General features: G+C 35.1%; 3 protein-coding genes across 5 annotated transcripts; 2 read left to right on the forward strand and 1 right to left on the reverse strand.

The window, feature by feature from the left end:
* On the reverse strand, positions 1-3,902 carry LOC142556151 (pentatricopeptide repeat-containing protein At2g03880, mitochondrial). The gene is made up of 4 exons (XM_075667445.1): positions 3,775-3,902; positions 801-2,892; positions 552-654; positions 1-421 (listed from the first exon to the last, which is right to left on the reverse strand). The coding sequence occupies exon 2, from the start codon at positions 2,863-2,865 to the stop codon at positions 871-873; it is 1,995 nt and encodes a 664-aa protein (XP_075523560.1). The 5' UTR covers positions 2,866-2,892; positions 3,775-3,902; the 3' UTR covers positions 1-421; positions 552-654; positions 801-870.
* Positions 3,903-4,621: 719 nt separating this feature from the next.
* LOC142556152 (uncharacterized) lies at positions 4,622-14,821 on the forward strand. Of its 3 annotated transcripts, none has more exons than XM_075667447.1 (13): positions 4,622-5,991; positions 6,416-6,593; positions 7,075-7,186; positions 7,261-7,360; positions 8,111-8,180; positions 8,677-8,732; positions 12,000-12,050; positions 12,292-12,396; positions 12,521-12,565; positions 12,770-12,857; positions 13,648-13,817; positions 14,151-14,234; positions 14,440-14,821. In XM_075667447.1, the coding sequence occupies exons 1-13, from the start codon at positions 4,780-4,782 to the stop codon at positions 14,602-14,604; spliced, it is 2,436 nt and encodes an 811-aa protein (XP_075523562.1). In that variant the 5' UTR covers positions 4,622-4,779; the 3' UTR covers positions 14,605-14,821. The 3 variants fall into 3 exon arrangements, with proteins under 3 accessions (XP_075523562.1, XP_075523561.1, XP_075523563.1); XM_075667446.1 differs by having other exon boundaries at positions 4,624-5,991; positions 13,612-13,817; XM_075667448.1 differs by having other exon boundaries at positions 4,624-5,991; positions 13,612-13,791.
* Positions 14,822-16,495: 1,674 nt separating this feature from the next.
* Positions 16,496-20,082, forward strand: LOC142556756 (isochorismate synthase, chloroplastic-like). Its single transcript, XM_075668242.1, has 13 exons — positions 16,496-16,652; positions 16,740-16,934; positions 17,412-17,632; positions 17,723-17,840; positions 17,958-18,221; positions 18,305-18,448; positions 18,559-18,677; positions 18,774-18,831; positions 18,951-19,061; positions 19,170-19,254; positions 19,384-19,481; positions 19,597-19,689; positions 19,793-20,082. The coding sequence occupies exons 1-13, from the start codon at positions 16,533-16,535 to the stop codon at positions 19,847-19,849; spliced, it is 1,683 nt and encodes a 560-aa protein (XP_075524357.1). The 5' UTR covers positions 16,496-16,532; the 3' UTR covers positions 19,850-20,082.
* Positions 20,083-21,252: the final 1,170 nt, after the last annotated feature.

Genomic DNA, 21,252 nt, shown 5'->3' on the forward strand with positions numbered 1-21,252 from the left:
TATAGTGAATGAATTTTATATATTTAAAAAATCAAGAAGGAGACAATTATCTATACAAACAATAAATTACTAGCTAAGAAAAACTCTAATCAAGATCTTTTTATGTCAATTCTTCACTCTAAATACTGATTCCTCGTTTATTTTACACTAGAAGATCGAACGAAGAACATAATCACATCAGCCATTTTATTTAAGTCGAAAACACAAAAAAAGGGCAAGCCTTGGAATTAGGAGGAAGCATATTGGAGCTCCTCACTTTGCCTTTGCCTTTGCCCAGCTACAATGCCTTTACTAGTTTTCAAACGATTCTACATGCTTTAGAATTTTCAGCGCAGCGGAATCTCGAGAAGCGGATGTGCAAAAGATAAAAGACTGTTGGGAAAATACTATATCGGATGGTCACAGATCTGTCTGTTAGCACCTGTAGGAAAAACTATAATTTTTTTGTTTTTGGTTTGATGCTAGAACTTGAGCGCCAATTAAACATACTTAAACAAATACTTCAGAATCTTATGCACAAAGATTGGTTAATAAACACATGTTTTACTCACAAAGGGATCATAGAACAAGCGTCGGTATCCCATTATCAAATAACTGAGCGCAGTGAGATAGCTCTAGACAAATGCCTTCCAGCAACTTTTGCATTAGTTTGTCCTGGATACAAGCAAATGCACTGACGTTCAAGAGATTTTATTCAGGGGTTTAGACGATGTCAAATAATTTTTTCTACGTATAGATTTGTTTAATGACAACTCATAATACATAAAGATAAAACTAATGAATAAATCTTGACAGCGTACCATTGTGAACATGTTATTCTTATATAAATAAGCTTCTGGCAGCAAAAGTCATGACTGTCATTACTCGATCCTACCAATAATTACCACAAGAGCAAGCTCCATCTTGAAAATGATGGTAGCGAATAGGGTCCCTGATAACTATGTTTTGATTTTCCATTTTGGTCACCAGTTTTGCAAAAACATGGCAGTCCCCACATATCCTGAGATTCTTTCTAATTCTTATTGTTTTCCCTTTTGGCAAGCTCATTATACCAAATACAATAGCCAGTTTCTCACTATGGTACAAAAGTGAATTTTCCATCTGTTCCCCTTCAATATCTTGTAAGACAAAATTTGTGTCAGGTACATAACCTTCTTCCTTTAATCTCCATATGATCTCATTCAACTCCTGATAAATAGCATTTACTTGTGGGTGGGATCTGTCACCTAATATAAAAGTGTGAATCTTCTTATTTACCTCGATCCAACTACACCCCGGTTCCTTCTTGATTCCTCCATCCCTCATAGAATTCCTCAAAATTGCAACATCTTCCCATCTTTGAGTGTTTGCATATATATTAGACAGCAGTATATAGGTTCCCGCATCACGAGAATCCAATTTCAGAACTTGTTTTGCAGCATACTCAGCTAAATCCATGTCACGATGAACTTTACAAGCACTAAGCAAAGTTCTCCAAGTGACAGCATCTGGTTCACTTGTCATTTCATGAATAAGTTTCATTGCTTCTTTAAGTTTCCCAGCCCTTCCAAGAAGATCAATCATGCATCCATAATGTTCCCTTCCTGGATTAATTCCATAAAGCATCTTCATTGATTCGAAGTAATGCTGACCGTCTTCTACCAGTCCAGCATGGCTACAAGCAAACAGAACTCCCAAAACTGTGATATAATTTGGCTTGGTTCCTGAAACTTTCATTTCTTCAAATAAATCAAGAGCTTTTTTGCTGTAACCATTCTGGGCAAAACCTATTATCATGGTGCTCCAAGAGATCACATCCTTTTCAACCATCCTAGTGAAGGTGCAGTTAGCATCTTTTAAACTGCCACACTTGCAATACATATCTAGAAGTGCGTTGTTAAGGACCAAATCTCGATCAAACTTGATTACATGGACATGGATTTGTCTACCGAGTTCCAATAGTGCTAAGCTAGTGGAAGATCGCAGAACACTAGTCAGAGTTGACTGATCTGCCCAGAAACCTAACCTCTTCATTCTAATGAAGAGATTCAGTGCTTCATCGCCATTACTGTTCTGTGCAAAACCACCAATGATGGTGTTCCAAACAACAGGATCTCTGGTTACCATCTCATTGAATATATAGAGTGCTCCCTCCATTTCACCCAATTTGGAATAAACATCAATTAAAGCGCTTTTCACAAAGACATCTGACTCCAAACCAACCTTGATTATGCAGCCGTGAAGTTGTGTAAGATTAGTCAACTCTTTGCAGGATCTCAGAACAGAAGAGTATGTGTACATGTTGGGTCTGACTCCATCTCTAATCATCAAAATCAACATTTGGAATGCCTTAAGATAAAGCTCAGTATTAGAGTAAGCAGCAATCATTGTTGTCCAGGAAATAACATTTTTCTCAGGCATCTGATCAAATAAAGCTTGTGCTTCATCCAGTAACTTAAACTTCACATACATGTTCAAGAAAGTGTTGACAAGGAAAGTTTTGGGCTCGTATCCATTGGAAAAAACATACTGGTGAACTCTTTTGCCTTCTTTGACAGCACAATGATCGATGCAACACTTAACAAGCTCTGAATATGTGATTGAATCAGCCCAAAATTTATACTTTTGCATAGAGTCCAATGCTTTCATCGCTTTGGGAAGATTCCTCTGATAGCAGTATGCAGTGAACTCATCGACTACACGTAAGTGACAACTCGATGTCGCACTCGTTCCTGTCGTCCATTCGCTTGGTTCTCTCTTCCATTCATTTGATGCCACAGAATATAATTGACACCTTAGATAGATACCCTGCAGCATTACAGGGATCAAAGTTTCAAAAACTGGCAACGGGCAGCAGCAACATTTGAATCTGTACATGGGCTTCATGTATAATACACGAGTTGCATCTTCGATCTGTAAATATTGCTCATATTAGCCACTCTAATCGTTGCGGAAAGTAAAGAAATTTTTTTTCTTGATATTTTCTTGATACGTTAAAATGAAAACTAAAAAAAATCCTTTATATAGGCTGCAATTCTTAGTTTAACAATAGCTGAATTCAAATCAGATTTAACGTGGTTAAAATTTTCTATCCCCATATGCTGAAAAGCCAATATTATATTTTAAGTTCTAACAAACACTGTGAAAAAATACATAAAAAAACTTGAATCACAAGAATTCCAACAATAAGCAACTTCTTAGCATTTCGATTCAGAAATTACATTTCGCTAATGTCATATCAATTAGCTGACCAACTCCATAATGAAATATTAGATTTTGGCATGTAAGAAGAGGATTCCCAAAATTGTAGATATCAGAAACAACAACCAGAATAACACAAAACCAGAAATTAGAGGAGATGAATAAAACTAAACAACAGATGTTCTGTATTCTCATCGGACTTTTATCAAACATCTTTGACACATCCATCCAACAAAACGTCGACGGCCATGCATATCAACCCGCAACAAGCTCCAGCTATACAGGAACAGCTCGACTCTCGTTCCAAAAGCAAACTTGGCTTTGCAGAGAATAAGCCAAACAAAATCACAACCAAGACTGAACTAATCTCAAAAACCGTTAACTCTGTTCCTCAACAACTCATATTAGTATGCAAATCCTATAACTTGATCAAGATTTGAAACTAAATTCAACAATTCTTCGATTAAACAATGACTGATTCCAACAAAAACACATTGACATATAATTCTACCCCAACATTGCAAATTCAGCATTCTCATATAGAAAATTCTACTGAAATCTTTCACATCATAAACTAGCGGTTTCGAGACTCACCCTCCAAAAAATTCCACTCGGTTTTTACGGTTTTCCTAAAAGCTCCACGACAACAATTCATCGTTCATTCAAAATCCTTTAAAATTCCTTTTATAAAAACCTTTAAAATTAAGTAAATTATTCTACAAAAAAAGTTTAAGTTGATTGCTTTTGTAATAATACAGCATGATCGTATTTTTAATATAATTAAAAATATCTATTTAAAATTGAATAAATATGATATTTAATCATTTTTCACCATTAATATTTTTAAAAACTTTTAAATTAGTGATATATAAAGTCCTTTAGAATCATTTAGACCACATATACTGATATGGTTATTATACTACCAATACTCAAGGGTGGATAATCTAAAAATTGGGACGCGTAGTAAAAAATATGTTATCAAACTCGAATTATCTTATACTCGATAAAAAATCTAATCCATGTACACCTTAGTCTCCTAGTGATAATAAGATGGAAAAAAAGACGGATCAGTATAAGCCATTGACATATTAATAATTTTTATAACTTATCAATATTAAGAAAGAAATATAAGTTATTTTGTATATATTGCTCATGGATGATTTAAATAAAAGATCTATCTCACAAAATACGATCCGTGAGACCGTTCCACACAAATTTTTGCCTAAAATAAAAATTCTCAATTTTGTAGGATAAATGTTAGATTCAATTTCACTTATAAAAAATATTATTTTTAATATAAAAAAATAAAGAAATGATTAATGTCACATATATATAGATATTTTTTATTATCAACGTAAATAAAATCAATTTGATTTTTTTAATTAAAAAAAAAGAGAGAGAGACAAGAAATCAATTTGTTTCTCAGATATAATCAGTAAATGTACTTCCTTCCTTAAAAGTAATTTATAATCGAAATCGTTGAATAATTTGTGCGTGAGACGAGCATGAACGATCGTCCGGCCCAATTAGATTCGGCCTTCTCCAAACCCTAATCGGGTCTTCGAAAGTGCAGTGCTCCAGCAGATTAGCTGCTCAATTATGGAGCATTCGAGGCGTTCAAGACCGCAGATGGGTAATCTTTGCCCTGTCTGTTCAAATTCCCACTTCCCGTTTTGCCTTCCTCCGCCACAAAATTTCAGACTGCCACCACCGCCTTCACAGTACTCAGAACAATTCTTCAATCGTCACCTACCTCCTATTCCACCGCCTCATCCTCCGTCATATGACCCGTTGGTCGACCACCAAGGCCCCCCCGCTGCGAATCCGTACGCGCCACCACCGCAACTTCTCCCACGGCCATGGAGCAATAACTCTAATGTTGGCGAAGGTTTTTATGAAAATATGAAACCTAGGCTAGATTATGACGATGCCCAGACGATTGGTGCCAAGAGAATGAGAGTCGACTATTCCGGCCACAGTTCTGGTCCTTGCCACTATTTGAACGGCAGTTGTATGATCCCGCCTGGGGATGACAAGAGGAGATTGAAATTGATACGCTATCATGGTGCTATGAATCATGATTTAAACAGGAGCAATGATTTGGGGAAGAAAATTTCAGCTTATACCTTCGAGAAGATGAGCAATTTTAGCCATCTTTTCCAGGGTAAAGAGAGCGAAAACTTTAAAGAGATTAATATTTACGAAAAGCGAAATTATGATACCCAACTTGAGTATAGTCAGGAGGAGATCGTGGAGTTGGGGCAATTGCAATATAATCGAATTGAGAATAATTTTATGCAGAATCAAGTGTGTGAGAATAAAGGTGACAGGGCTGATGGTTATAAAAATTTAGATCAGGCCCATGGAGTTCATCAAACGCACATATATAATACTTTACCTACTCCACATGAGATAATTAAGTTTCCTAGCGAAAGCCAGCCAGAGTTTAGCAAATGCATCTCACAATCGGGTGCAACGCTCCATCAAGCTATGGAGCCTAAGTATTATAGTTTATCTGGTTCAAGCGATCACATAGGTCAGTTGAAGCGATCACAGGGGTACAATGGGCAGCCTCCACTTCCCACATCACCTCCACCGCCACCGCCACTCCCATTAGAACTTACTGGGTTGAACTCGTTGAATCCAGGCACCACATCATCTGCATCCAGTGGTAGCTCCCTGTTTCCAGTTCCAGCTGAATCTGCACCCTCTTTGCCGGCACCTTATCCCGTGGTTTCTGAAGGTGTCTCATCTGAAGCTAATGAATATTCAAGAAAAGGCAATCCAAATTCAGGTGGTTATTACACTGAGGTATGCTACTAGCTAAAGTTCTGATCTGCTGTCCCCGTATGTGATAATATAAGGTGAATGTTTAACAGTAATATATAGGTCATGTTAGAATTGATACCGACAACCCCAAGATTGTGCAGGAGGAATGCTTGAATGATCAACACCGAACTCGACTGAAAAAGATAAAATATTTTTGTAGGCAATTCTAAGTGCATTAGCATTAGAAAATAGCACTTATGTTGTTTGATTGCAAGAAACTAACATTTCTAAAAATAGTTCGAATACATGGCTATGGACTGCTTATTTAGCAGTGTCCTGGAAGTAATTAAAGAAAGTTCATAGTTTATGAATGCTATATATCTTATTGTTGCTAGTTTAATTATTCATTACAGGCGGAAAATTACTTGTAGATCTTAATGTAGATTTTTATTATCATGCTTTTAAGGAAATTCAAGCCTTTCAGATGACACCATCCAAGATGTATCTAAGAGAAAGTGAAGATATTCCATCTCTTCATCTCTTCTCAGAGAAGCCCATGGCTTTGGATGTCTCACACATTTTAAAAAAGCCACACCGCAATAGCCGTCCAGATCACATTGTCATTATTCTGCGAGGGCTTCCAGGTTTTATTCATATATATATTCTCATTTTCTTGCAAATATCTTTACCATATAAATTATGCTTTGATTTTTTTAATCTATACCGAAATCTATATTTTCATTTTTCTTATTCATGTTGTTTGCCTCTGAAAAGGTCTCTAAATTAACTGCTATGTGTGTGTTTGGTGGGTTGTCCATGACTTGGAGTTTAGCTTGTTGTCTGAACATGATATAACTTAAAAATTACAGCTAGGTTAGACAGAAAAGTTTATATTGCGATGTTAGTAATAATGCCTTGAATGCGATTTCTGATGATTATTATAATGGCTTTGCATGCGTGATTGCTTATATTAGTGTCACACTTGGGTTGCATTGTGAGCTATTGTTTAAGTGTGGAGTCCACATATTGTAAAAATTGTGTGCTAAATGGGTTAAATGCTATTGGTAAAAAGTATGTAAATATTGTATCATCTGCTAAGAGTATTTGAAAATTTATTATGATCAGGCAGTGGCAAGAGCTACCTGGCAAAGATATTACGTGATCTTGAGGTTGAAAATGGTGGCAGTGCTCCGCGGATTCACTCGATGGATGATTATTTCATGATTGAAGTCGAAAAGGTGTTTTAATGTTTTAGTTTGTAACCATGACAAATATGCAAATTATATGTAAATGATTTTTTCTCTGTGCATTGGTTGAAGACAGTGAGGGTTCAAAATCAAAATCTTCAGTTCGTGGGAAAAAACCAACTAAGAAGGTCATGGAATACTGTTACGAACCCGAGATGGAAGAGGTGACAATATCAATTCGATAATTTAGTTACACATACGAGTTTATAATATTAATTATATTAATGGCGCATGTGACCTTAACTGCATGCAATCTCAAGTTGTCTTTGAGATTGAGGACAGTTGAAATGTTATGACTAATACTAGGTCAAGGTAATTTGTTGAACTATAATGGATCTTATGGTATTGCTAATCATATTCTGGTAAGTGTACTTTTATATGATGTAAAGATTTAAAATTAGGTGATTTAATAGCCAAAAGGGGCCAGGATATCTCGTGAAGTTGGTTCCGCAGTGATAATCTGAAATGGTTGCTGTTCCACTGTAACCTTAGTCAGGGAGGGTCAAATTTGAATTCGAACTTGGACTAATCCTAATTGTTTTATATTTGTGTGAGATAATGCTATTAGCACGGTTCTCTTAAGTAGTTGCAAAAGATAAAAAGCTTCTAGCAATGAAGCTTACACCGAGAGGAAGCATTTGATTTTATGTTATTTCTCTTGTAGAATTCATTTTTTAATGATGCTGCCTAAATATTATTAAAAGGGTTGTGCTGTGAGAGCACAGTTTTATAAGTGGTAGGCATGCAATTAGAAATGCTCCTATAGCCTGTTAAATTATTTTTCAGTTTCGTGAATTAGTGATATTTTAATGAAAGGTTTACTGTGAATATAGATTTAGCACCTTGTATATCCTCTTCTTAACTGCTATCATTGAATTTATTATTCTTGCTATAACATTTTGTATGTCTATCAGGCTTATCGGTCAAGCATGCTGAAGGCATTTAAAAAGACCCTTGATGAAGGGGTTTTCTTCTTTGTAATTGGTATGACTTTTCTGTGGAGAAAGCACAAGTTTTTTTCAAAACAATAATTTCCCTTCTTTCTTGCTTTTAATTTCCGTTTTTTGATAACATTTACCTTAAAGGCATTGGTGAGGAATGGTTTTTTATTTTCTTTGAGATACGATGATGTGCGATTCATTTCAAACTTTACTTTCATTTTGGTTTTCATCTTGTTTAAGTAACAAAAGTAATGTTGGTGTTTCTTATGTTGCTGGTTGTAGCTTTGACATCACCAGTTTGCATCCTACAAGTCTGTCAGACTCATTTATGATGCTTCTCTTGGAAAATGTCCATTTGGACATATAAAGTATTTTCTTTCACCGTAAGATAGTTAAACGCAGAAATACTTGAAAGGCGTAGTCTTCTTATAGCTTAAATGGTCATGCAGTGCCTTTGCGCTGCTTCAGTTTGACTAACTACAGATGCAGTTTATTTGGCAATTGATCCATTTCTTGATGCTATTTGTGCTTCATCTTAGTGGATGACCGCAATCTGCGGGTAGCTGATTTTGATCAGTTTTGGGCAACTGCAAAGGTATATCATCACTCTCTGTACTTTGGTCTCTCTATGTGTGCTGCTCTCTCTTCTGGGTAAACATAGAGGTCCATTACATCTTGGTCTTATTTGGGGATTTTATGTAGCAAGTTAAGTTGTTTGTTCTTGTTTGAGGGGTGCCTTGACGTCATACTTAGGAAGCTACTCAAAAATAATTGAATGAATAGAGTGAGGAGATTTTTCTCCAGTCTTACCACTGTCCATGTATGTTTCTTTCTTACTTCTTCTTTCTGGCTGTTTGATTGTGTTTGTCGATGAATGACATTCTTTGAGATCCCTTGGTCTGTGTAGAGTGCAGAAGTTGAACTAATTAACACCTTTTAAATAATGTCAATTATTTTCCTTGAAATTCTTTGTAACTTCTATATTGATTCTTATATGTCGTGCTTTTCCAGTTTTTGAACTTAGGAATAATTTGGAAGTATATTTGGAATTCAAATTTTGTGATCCTTCCATGCTTTTTACAAGAACTTTGAATTACCCTTTCCTTTCTTCTTCTCAGTTCACCTGCTTTTCATTATATCATTTCAATGACATACTTGTGTATTGTGATTCTGATTACTGTAGTTTGTGAACTTCTGTGAACAAGCCCTCTTTGAACATTCTCGAAGAGAAACCTTGCATGAATTCCATGCAATAACTGTATCACTGTTTGAATATTCCCGTAATAATGGGTTCTTAAGTTTTCCGTTCTGTGGTTCATGTCTTCAATACATTTAAACGCGATCTATTCAAATTTTTTCTCTGTCTGAATGTCTTGGTTTATTTCTGGGACACTCCCATGTTTCCATTAATTTAAGCCTCTTATATCACACCGTTGGCATTTGATTGGATGAAATATGCCCCATTTTTTTGTTGGGGGTGGTATCTGTTTAAGCCTTGGTATTTGACTAAAAGTAAATATGTTGCTTATAATTGTGTAATTAATAGGCATCACCTTATCTTATTTAAGCAGCACCAGCTTACGAAGTGAATTAATGAGATTGAGATGATGTCTTACCGTCTTATTTTATTGATATATTTGTTCTGAACAGTGTTGGCAGATCCATTGTGTGGTTTCTGGTGATTATATAATGACTTTGTCGTATGTATATTCAATGTCATGGCTTTCAGAATTTGAGACCTTCAAGTTTAGTGTATTGTTGCAATCTAGATCTTATGTGGTGAGAATTTTTATCATGATTTGTTACAGCCAGGCAATTTAGGAAAGATAATCAAAACATGACTTATGATTCAAATCAAGGTTGTAAATGGCAGGAGGCGGTGGCGGGGCAGTCGGTGACCGCCTACCGCCTCGGTCGCCTAGGCGGTGCCCAGGCAGTGCCTTGGCAGTTGAATTTTTTTAATTATTTTTTTGTAGATAATCATGCAATATAATCACAAATAGTCATCATTTTTATGTAAAATGTGCAATTAAATAATGTTAAACACAAAATATAATATCATCTAGATAATGTGCAATTAATAAAATGCGGCGGGCAGCAGATTGTGTATGGTGGTTGAGACTTGAGAGTTGAGAGTGAAAACCAAAAATAAAATAAAGAAAGTGAGGCATGTTAAGGTTTTGATATTTAAAATTAGTTAACTTTGACTAGGTTTTTAAAATTGTTAACTACAACTTAAAAATCTTGACTGACTCGCCCGCTTGCTCGTCGCCTCAAGCCGCCTCGACCCGTCTCGACCTGCATCGACCTGCCTCCCCAACGCCGTATAGCTTGGGCCGCCTACAACACCCGCCTCATGCATAGGTGGTGCGGTCGAGGGCCGCCTACCGCCTAGGCGGTGCCTAGGCGGTAGCCGACCACTAAACCGCCTAGGCGGCCGCCGACCACCATTTAAAACACTGATGCAAATTCATCGTTCCAGAGTTGTTCCCTCATCTTTTGTTTGACCAGTGCTGATGTCGTTAGGCTGAGTTAAAAGTATATAAATGGGACATAAAACAGTACCTATACTCCTTTAGAAAAGTATTGGTGTCACCTTTTTGGTACTTTATCCTCTAGAGAAACTCAACTAGGTCATTTGCACGTGTGAAAAATGAAGCAGAAACTTTGTTATAGTGATATTGCAAAAACAAAGTTTCCTATCCCAAAAAAAAAATCCCAAAACCAAAGTGGAATTAAATGCAATATTTTAGAAATTTTTTGGCTTAGTTTCCCGACCAAGTGTACGCCCATAGGCTTAGAGAAGAATTATTGCAATATTATCGTTCTTGGTATATTGTATGGGAATGGAATTTCTATTTTGTGAATGTTCGACGCCTACTGCATTTTGATCAGAATTATCATACAATTGTTTTAATTTTATTTTACAGAAAGAACACTGTTATGGTTATTCAAATCACTGTTCATTTATTTTGTAGATAAACAGCGAATAATTTCTTTTTACTGTTCGTTCCTGTGAACATATTCCACTTCCAGGTTTTTTCCTTGCCTGTGAAACAACCCATTTGACAGCCCTCAAGTCGTACTATTTTCAGTAGTACAAACAATTTCACAGTTTTATTAACTATCAATTTCAGGTTTAGTGGTGGGTTCAGAAATTGTTAAACTGCTTCACCTACATCCCCACTACTCCATATGGTAGTGTGTCTTTGTAAAATTTATTATTATTTTTTTTTAACACTAAAAAGCCTCATAATTTTAAAACCCAAACTTTAAGGTCATCCCTAATTTACAATCTCAGATATGTTTCTTATAGCTAGGATTTGTTGTTGTTTGATTACATATGATGGTTTTCTCCACTGTCCTTTTTATCCCTCGTTTTGCTATTGATTTTTTTTGGCATGTGGTTCAAAGACATCTGAGTTGCATGATTTAAATTTGAATGAATTCATTGTGAGCTGTGTTAGGGTTTTAGATATATCAGTGACTTGGCATTAACACAAGGATTACATAATATAATTTTGAAACCAATCAACTCGAATTTGCACCATAAAAACTAACATGGGGATTACTGTTTATTCCTTTGGCAATTTGTTTTGAAATTTTACTGAACTGAATTAATTGATGATATTACTTTTTAACATCTTGATCGCCCTACAGTAAAATAGGAAATGGAAACACGTCCAAAGGTTTTATGCATACTCTTCTTGATACAATTTGATTATACCTCTCTTGTTGCTAGTTGAGGTTCTCTGTTCATCCTGAGTTAGTGTGTTATATTATTGACTTTTACAATCATATGTGGACGTGTTATTTTTCATTCATTTTCTGCTTAAAATTTATTTCAATTCTTTAATTGCAGAGATCTGGTTATGAGGTTTACTTACTAGAAGCTGCATACAAAGATCCAGTGGTGAGTTTCTTGTTTGGATTTTGTTACTTTCTCATGATACTTTTCGGTTAGTAAAGTAAATATTGTAGCTCGTCATAGTTATCTACCTGAGTTATTTATTCGTTATATAGTGCATTAGATCCGCAGGTTAAGTAAAATGATTGGATAAATATGCCATGGGACCTTCCAGCACGTGGAAGTTGAAATTGTATTGTACTGCCAGTGTTCTTTAATGGACATTATTTTTCATTGTGGGCCTCAGGGCTGTGCTGCAAGAAATATTCATGGTTTTGCTCAAAATGACATACAAAAGATGGCCAGGCAATGGGAGGATGCACCGCCCTTATACATGAAGCTAGACGTCACGGTATCAATAGTATAGTTTCCCCGTTTTGCACCCAGATTTTGCTTGACAAGAATTTGTCAGACTGAGGATATTTGCATTTTCTATGAATTTTAAACCTGATACTCACTAACTGATTATATTGCAGTCTTTACTCCATGGAGATGATTTGGAGGAAAATGGGATTCGAGAGGTAAATTCACGGCCCACGTTGCTTTTGGGTTCCTTTTTTCCTTTTTCATGTTTTACTGCACTAAAATTCAACCTATGATGTTGCCAGTGATTTCATCTTTAATATAATTATGGTTTCTTACTTGTTGGCTTATTCTTTGTCAAGCCAGATCTTTACTATTCTATCATTCTGTGAAATAATGTTTAATAACCTAAATTTCCTTAGGTTGACATGGATACAGAAGATGGTGATCATATCAGGGGCCTTCCTGGTTCAGAATGTGCAAGTGCTGAAAACTCGAAACTTTCTAAAGGTAATCTAGCTGCCGATCGTATTGCTTGAATTCACTCATTTTCTTAGTTTTCAATTGATGGTCTATACTTAGTTCCCTTGGTATCGACACGTGTGAAAGACAACGGACAGAGAAATATCTGGACTGCTATTTATGATGTGACTGCTCAATCTATGAAGATCTTTGTTCTCAGATGGCAGTTTTATCTTAGAGTTATATTATCCATGTAATCCGTCACTGTCTTTGTTGCTGTAACAATTACATTACTTCGTCTCAAACTAGCATCTTGATAGTATTCACAGTGGTTATTTCACATCTTGATGACGTCAAATGGATGCAAAAATTTTAAAAATAACAATTGTGGTGTTAGGTGTGATTTTAGGTTTTCAGTTAGTTTGGTCACCTGTAGAAGTAAGTCGTATCATGTTACTTCATAATTTCACGGGAAATTATTGTGCTAGATACACCTTGTTCAACTAACCCATTATTTCATGTTAACTGGGTAACAAATCATTTTTGTTTGAATCCTTATAAGTAACATCTCTATTGATCATCTCTAGGACGCAAGACAGGATGCAATCAATCATTTACAATTATTTTAGAAGGATGTCTTGTTTGCTGAAGATACATATTATCATCGCCAATTTACATCCTTTTTTATCCACTTAATAAGGATTTTGGGCTGTTGATGGTTACTGAGTAATTCTTTTTGCGTGCTAGTTTGAAAGAATCCACATTTTGTATAATTTAGTATGTTATTTTCGAAAAAAACTAGGAACATCTAAAGACGAGCAGAGGTTTTATGCTGTAGAACAATGTCCGATAGAGGTGGTGACTGAATTTGGAAACAGCAAATGGTCAAATGATTTGGACGAGGATGATGTGCAAAAAGCTGAAGTAACCAGGGTAAAATTGAGTGCTTTCTCTGGTTTAGCTAAATCATACAGCAACCAAGGTAAATCTGTATGTTGGGCTGATCAGGTAAACGACTAGTCGACTACTGTCTTTTTCATTAGTTAAATAAGTCATCTGGAGTGTGTTTCAAATTAAACTTTAAACTTTGGTGTTAGGCAATAATGGAAGGCATTTCAGGTTTCGTAAAAAAACTTTTAAGATGGACGTACATAAGGTCCAAAATAAAATTTTGAGGGCTTACACGGGCAATTAATAATAGTAGTTTTTTTTAAAGATGTTAACAAACTTGAAACGAGTTTGGAATCTTGAACTTCCACTGTTTGTGTTCGACTAGATAATTTTTTATTATCAACATTTTCATGTTTTGATATTGATATTTTTGGATTATGGTCTCTTCAGGTTGGCAGTATTGGTTTCTCAATAGGTGTTGCCAAAACAGCAAATGTATCTTTAGTAATTGGTCGTGGTTCTGGGTACAATTTGGTGAGATTTCTACTCGTCATATTTACTGTAAAGCTTTCCATTATACTTGATTGTTTTGTGTTAAAATACATACGAGGTCTATAATGACATTTACCCTGACAAACTCTATTGAGTTGCCGTGTGGCCTTGCCGACAATGGTGCTAGGTAAGGCAAAGTATGCTCCTCTGAAGGCTTTAGCTTATCTGTTTTGACTTATGGTTGCAGAAGTCGAATCCTTTGCCCGAGGAAGAGAAGCTCACTCAAAGAACTGTTGGATCAAAGAGACAAAAAATGCTCCAAGACCAATTACGTGCTGAGCGTGAGGCTTTCAGAGCTGTTTTTGATAAAAGACGGCAAATAATTGGCGGGGTCGACATGGACGAGGAATAATATGCATAATTTTTGCGTGGTTTCGCATTGTTGTAAATTGTGAGCATACCTCAAATTCTTTTAGGCTGGGTATTTGCTCTCTTTAGATGGCGTTGCACATTTAAAGCCAAAGATCAACAACATCTAAAGTCTGGTAAAGTCTCTTATAGGTTTATGGATTGTATACTCGATTTTTCGATAGAAGAATATTTTTATGGCATGTTGAATGTTTTTTGTAGTGCTGTTTTAAACTTGATGTTGAATTGTGCATATATTATGCTATTTCCTAAAAATGTCAAAGATTTTAGGGGTTCTGTGCGCTGTACTGGGTTGATTCTGCGACGAACATTCAAATTTTCGGTCCCATCAGACATCAATCAACAATGGATGCCCTCGTTCACGTAGCAAAATGAACTAGGAGTGACCCAAGGCTAGCAAGTAAACATAATTCAAATTTGATGTGCAAATAAATAATACATTCATTTTGAAATCTTATCGACTGAAAAATTCAAATAAACTAATTCTCAAATGATGGTTCTCTGACTATGGGACCGAATATTTTGAATAAATATAAATATTAATTGTATATGATGCAACATTTTTCAGAAAATATACTATTAAAAATATATATATGCACACGCACATTGAAGTTAAAATATTATCCGACTCATTCCAGCATGCTTCTTGGTAGTTTCTGCTTATTGACTGCACCTGAGGCATGCCTTTTTCAAATTCGGAAGCTCTATTATTTTAAAGCTGGACGTATCTCGTCCTGCAAATAATGCCTGCTAACATTATTTATTTAGAAAAATTGAAGATTTAATTTAATGAGTGTGATGCAATCAATAGACCTGATATGGTGGTTCACCCGGTCTCTTGCCAGTTAAGAGACAGTTTCACATGTCTAAATTCATAAAATAGATTGATTTGATTCACAATTAGAGTGAAAAAAATATTTTTGACAAAAAATAATATTTTTTCATAAATAAATTCATCGAATAGAAAATATTGACTTGTAAAATTAGAGTTTTACGTACATAAATTAGTTAATAATAATAAAATTATGATGAAAAAATGTGTCAGTGCGTGTTCAGTGATGTGAAATCATTCTTTAATTGTGTGACTAAACCTTGTTATGAAGCATATATTTTACTTATGGTGTCACTTTTTTTAAAAATGTTCTGTAAAAGAAAATATTTTATGTAAATTGATTGACTAATAATTTGTAGACTTGATTTTATTGTCTTTAAATCTGAGAATATATATTTATTAGAATTAAATATAAAATACCGTTTTTATATAAATAAAAAAAATAAAAATTAAATAAATAAGGATAATTCTAAGTATCACAGTATCAATACAGTACAAGTCAAGATGTATGTTTTTCCACAAAAAAAAAAAAAAAGGAAATATTTTATTTGGAAAATGAAACGACAATATTGACTAGCACAGTAAGCCATAGGAAAAAAGTTTCAATGTGATGGATGACTCAGGTCCTCGACAAACGCCATTTGCAAATGGAAAAATACACACATTAATTGTGTCATTTCGATATATTAAATATACATTATATTATATTGTCTGTGAAAAACAAAGAATAACCAGATATATAATAATTTGGTTAAAGTTGATATGTCCTAAATTCATTAATATAAGTAGTAGAATTTAAATTTTGCTACATCCACCGTTAATTAAAAACAATAATGGTGGAATAATGTAAGTTACTTCCTCCTAGGCTGCAAAGGTAGAAAAATTATGAATAAACAATTAACATATATACAGTCAAAACACTTTGTTTGATTAAACTATTTTTCAGTCCGTTATGGCGTGAAATTTGACCTAAAGTTTGTTCTAGTACTACTATAAATACCCATACAAATATTTCAAGACAAAAAGCACACAAGTACATAAACAAAACAACATTAATCTTGCACATAATATAGCAAAAAATGGCAGCAATAGCTAACCATTGCATTGCCAGTTCTTCCAACATCAAATCCGCGAAACCGGCCTCCTTCTCATCACCGACGGCACATGCCAAACATTCAGTTCATTTCACGAGCAACAAAGTAAGAATGCAAAATTTTGAGTCATCGGGGAACAAAATATTTCTTGTTCTCAAAATATAGCTAATATTTTCTTTTGAATGTTCATAGAAATACAAGGAGTTGTCTTCACTATCCATGAATGGTTGCCAAAGCGAAGATCCTAGAGCACCAATTGGTACCATTGAGACCAAAACATTTCCAATGGCACCCACACCAGCTTCGGCTGCTGATCGTCTCAACTCAGCCATTTACGACTTGAAGTCGAACCCATCACAACTTGATTCTGGGATTATTCGTCTCGAGGTATATATGTCAGTTATTATACGTTTTACACCTTGTTTGTCAATATCTTCTCATTCAAAAACAACAATTGGATGCATATATATATATATATATATATTACACCTTGTTTGTCAATATCTTCTCATTCAAAAACAACAACTGGATGCATATATATATATATATACATGTTAAAGTGAAGAATTAATTAATTCATTTCTGTGCATGCATGTGACACGTACGTCATTCAATCTTGTTCCTGATCTTGCACTTTTACTTGGCAAATATTATGCAAATTACAAAATTTCAAAAAAGTTTGATCTAAATATATTCAGAAGTACTATGATTTAAAATGCGAACCACAAAAAATTTAATTTTTTTCTCATATAATATGTATATATATATATATATATATATTACTGTTATATTACTATTAGCCCTCGTGAGCATGAGTTCGAATTCGATGGATATTTCTCTTATGTTAAATGCTTTTTGTAAAAGGTGCCGATTGACGAGCACATCGAGGCACTAGATTGGCTTCGTTCTCAGAGCTTAGATCCTGTGCTCCCACGCAGTTATTATTCTGGTCGCGAATCGTCCATCGTTCCCAGTCGTCATAAGAATAATGAAGAAAAGTTAGTTGGTGTTGCTGGATTTGGTTCAGCCGTTTCATTTCGCCATCTCGACGGATTCTCTTTGAATGATTGGCATTCCATCAAAAGGTAGCTTTAAATTTAGTTTCAATCTCCTATGACCTAATTTTCGAGACGCGAAGGGCACATATTCCAACAAATATATATGATTTTGATCAGGTTCTTGTCTAAAAGCTCTCCATTGATCCGTGCTTACGGTGGAATGCGTTTTGATGCAAGAGCTAACATATCTCCCGAATGGCAAGACTTTGCGTCTTTTTATTTCATGGTCCCTCAGGTAATTAATTAGTTTCTTTTCCGAATGCAAAACTAAAAAACAAAGATCATGCACGTACAAATTAGTAATGAAAATCTGAAGTTTATATGTAGATGGGGTTAATGAATAATATTGCAGGTTGAATTTGATGAGTTTGAAGGAAGTTCGATGATCGCGGCAACCGTCGCATGGGACAACCGCCTTTCGACAACATACGAACAAGCAGTTGCCGCACTTGAAGCCACCATGTGGCAGCTTTCACGTGTCATCAAATCGAACAATAATTCTTCCGAACAACCTATTTTGCTCGATCAAACTCACGTTCCAAACCAAATATCTTGGGAACTAGCTGTCAACAAAGCCTTGGACTCCATTAAAAGCAAAGATTCCAATCTAACCAAGGTTCTAATCTAGCAAGATCCTCCTAACTTGTTTTTTGTGGCATAAATTCATGAATGGTTACCTGAAAATTTATATGTATACAGGTTGTACTTGCACGCAGCAGCCAAGTACATACAAATGCAGAAATCGACCCCTTGATGTGGTTGGAAGCCTTGCAGGCTGAAGGGGTTAATTCCTACCAATTTTGTCTCCAACCTCCTGAAGCACCTGCTTTCATCGGGAACACTGTGAGTATAAATTTTCATGACTTGTATACCAGAAAAAAGTATCCATACCCTTTAGTATTCGGCGTTGTCTTGCAATATTTTGATATTCTTCAGTATATATTGTGAATCAGCCCGAACGACTATTTTACCGGGACCAGCTTAGTGTCACCAGCGATGCATTGGCCGCTACACGAGCCAGAGGAACATCGGAGGCTCTAGATTTACATATTGGACGCGATTTGCTTTCAAGGTAATTAACTGGTTATCAGATTGTTAAAAAGTTATCATATCACTTGGATGCTTGATATTCTGGGCAGCATCATTTTGTTTGGTGATTCATTTGCAGTCCTAAAGATCACCACGAATTTGCAGTAGTACGAGAAAGCATCAGAAGAAAACTCGAAGTAAGTTTAGCTTATGGATAATCCATAATTCACTGATTAAAGCAATATTTGGATTCATTTTTAGAGTCAATGCATTATGATTTGATTTCTGACACGATAATTCCTAAAAACGTCTTTAGGCTATATGTTCGAGCACAATAGTCGAACCAAACAAAGCTCTGAGGAAACTCCCACGAGTTCAACATCTTTACGCTAAACTCACAGGCACACTCGTAGAAGAAGATGATGAGGTATATATATATATAGAGAGAGGCATGCCTGCTTATTTTATTCAACTTTGTTCCTTGGAATCATTATATGTATAAAGCAGAGACTAAATATCTAAATATATTTTCCAGTTTAAGATTTTGTCGTCTCTTCATCCGACTCCAGCTGTTTGTGGGCAGCCTATGGAGGACGCCCGAGTATTTATAATCGAAACTGGTAAGCAAACACTACTCAGATGGCCTTATAATTCATAATTCAAATCCCTTAGTCTCCTCATTTCAACTATCATTTGAGTTTTATGAAGATGGATGACACTGATGCATTAGATATTAATCAATGATGCAGAATCATTCGACCGAGGATACTACGCTGGCCCTGTTGGGTGGTTTGGTGGTGCAGAGAGTGAGTTTGCTGTAGGAATAAGATCAGCCTTGGTTGGCAAGGTAATATCAGTATTACCTTAACAAAGATATATATTGCCACATATGAATTCAATTTATAAAAAATCGTCGCGATTTTATTGATGAAACTAACTAATTTTGCACTTAAATTTGCCAGGACGTTGGTGCTATATTGTATGCGGGAACTGGGATAGTAGAAGGGAGCAAACCAGCCATGGAATGGAAGGAATTAGAGCTCAAAACCTCACAGGTATATATGTGTGTGTCAAATGCATGAAATTTGACACTTTTGCAATCACTTGTTTAAAAGAGAATGGATTTTAAATGTATGTTAGTTTGATTTTCATGTTTAGTTCACTAAATTGATGAAACACGAAGAAGCTCGAATGGCCATAAGCGGACAGCCCTGAAGGATGGAGTATTGAGAGAGCTTACTCCGGGCATATATATGGTCAACATCTGCAGATATAACAGGAATAAATATATCAGAAATCCAATTCTTTCCGGTTGATCTCCGGCCATCCCACATTATTTAATTTCTTGTAAAGATGAATAAAATTTTGATTTTATATGTTCATTTATTACTTCGTTTAATTAATTAATGGAAGAATTATCGGAATTTTTCTTCTTTCTTTCTTTGTTGTCTTTTTTTCCCATGGTTTCCTCTCTTTTTCCGTTCAACAGGGTTAAATTTCAAAGAAATACCTATGTTAACTTGTGATTTATCTTGAGTTTAAGACTGATATGAAAGACAGACGTGAAGTTGGACCGTAGAAATATAATAATTTAATTGGCAGCCAAAGAGATTGGTTAATCATTTTTATGTTACATCATGATATGTTTTTTTTAAAATCTTGGAACTCGCATCCGCTATTTTTTGTGTGCTCTAGATAAAATCAAGTTATCAACGTTCTAGTTTGTAAAATATGCTGACAGTTAAACGACACCACAGAAATTATGTGTTGCAAGCTCAAAACTGAGATGACAGAAACAAGAAAGAATTGAACCTCATGTCTCTAAGCTCATTTTATCCTACCATACAAGCTACATTTGGATACATCATGATATGTTTGCCTACCGACCACATTCGCAAACAGTCCCATTAATGTCAAACAATTTTATGTCATTCATAATTTTAATGATCTAAAATAATAATATCTTTCAGAAAATATGCTATGGAATCCAGTACTTAATATTTGGAGCATTACATTGTGTAAAATTAAATTCACAAATGAAACAGAGTAAACCATTCACCAAAAGCAACAACGGAAATACAATACAACAGTTGCATACTGGTATACTCTTATATCATTTCAACAATCTTTCATTCAAATTTACAAGAAATATCAAGAAAAAAATTGGGTGTTGTATTCTATCTATATATCGATATGCACTTTTTTAAGGTCCTGATTTCGCACACCCAAGAAATGGCTTACATGACATGCGGAACATAACAACATCTAAAATGAGACCCTGTCATACAAAACTTTGACCATATGGAAACAAAAGATGGCTCACGCAAAAACTAAGAGATGACTCACATGACATACATATCATCCAGATTATCACAAGAACATAACTGAATCAGAATTCCAACATATAAGTAAACAACGAAGCACCAATAACAACAACATGGATCTAAATCCATTATTGTGAAACTTTTGCGAAATAATTAATATCGAAATAAGAGTGTACGCACATGAATCCTTATATAAATTGTAATAACTTAAAGCATAAGTCTCGTGTAACACCAAAATCATAAACATAAGTTATATACATTAGCTAACATATCCTAAAATAATATTTCTAATCC

This window comes from Primulina tabacum, chromosome 9 (genome assembly GCF_025594145.1).
Source record: "Primulina tabacum isolate GXHZ01 chromosome 9, ASM2559414v2, whole genome shotgun sequence".
NCBI lineage: Eukaryota > Viridiplantae > Streptophyta > Magnoliopsida > Lamiales > Gesneriaceae > Primulina > Primulina tabacum.

Excerpts from the sequence above, each read along its gene's own strand:
- LOC142556152 (XM_075667446.1), top strand. The coding sequence starts at position 4,780 with ATGGAGCATTCGAGGCGTTCAAGACCGCAGATGGGTAATCTTTGCCCT. Across the intron at positions 8,733-11,999 it reads AGTTTTGGGCAACTGCAAAG|AGATCTGGTTATGAGGTTTA; the intron begins GTATATCATCAC and ends CTTTAATTGCAG. Across the intron at positions 12,397-12,520 it reads ACATGAAGCTAGACGTCACG|TCTTTACTCCATGGAGATGA; the intron begins GTATCAATAGTA and ends ATTATATTGCAG.
- LOC142556151 (XM_075667445.1), bottom strand. The coding sequence starts at position 2,865 with ATGAAGCCCATGTACAGATTCAAATGTTGCTGCTGCCCGTTGCCAGTT.
- LOC142556756 (XM_075668242.1), top strand. The coding sequence starts at position 16,533 with ATGGCAGCAATAGCTAACCATTGCATTGCCAGTTCTTCCAACATCAAA. Across the intron at positions 19,062-19,169 it reads TCGTAGAAGAAGATGATGAG|TTTAAGATTTTGTCGTCTCT; the intron begins GTATATATATAT and ends TATATTTTCCAG. Across the intron at positions 19,482-19,596 it reads GATCAGCCTTGGTTGGCAAG|GACGTTGGTGCTATATTGTA; the intron begins GTAATATCAGTA and ends TAAATTTGCCAG.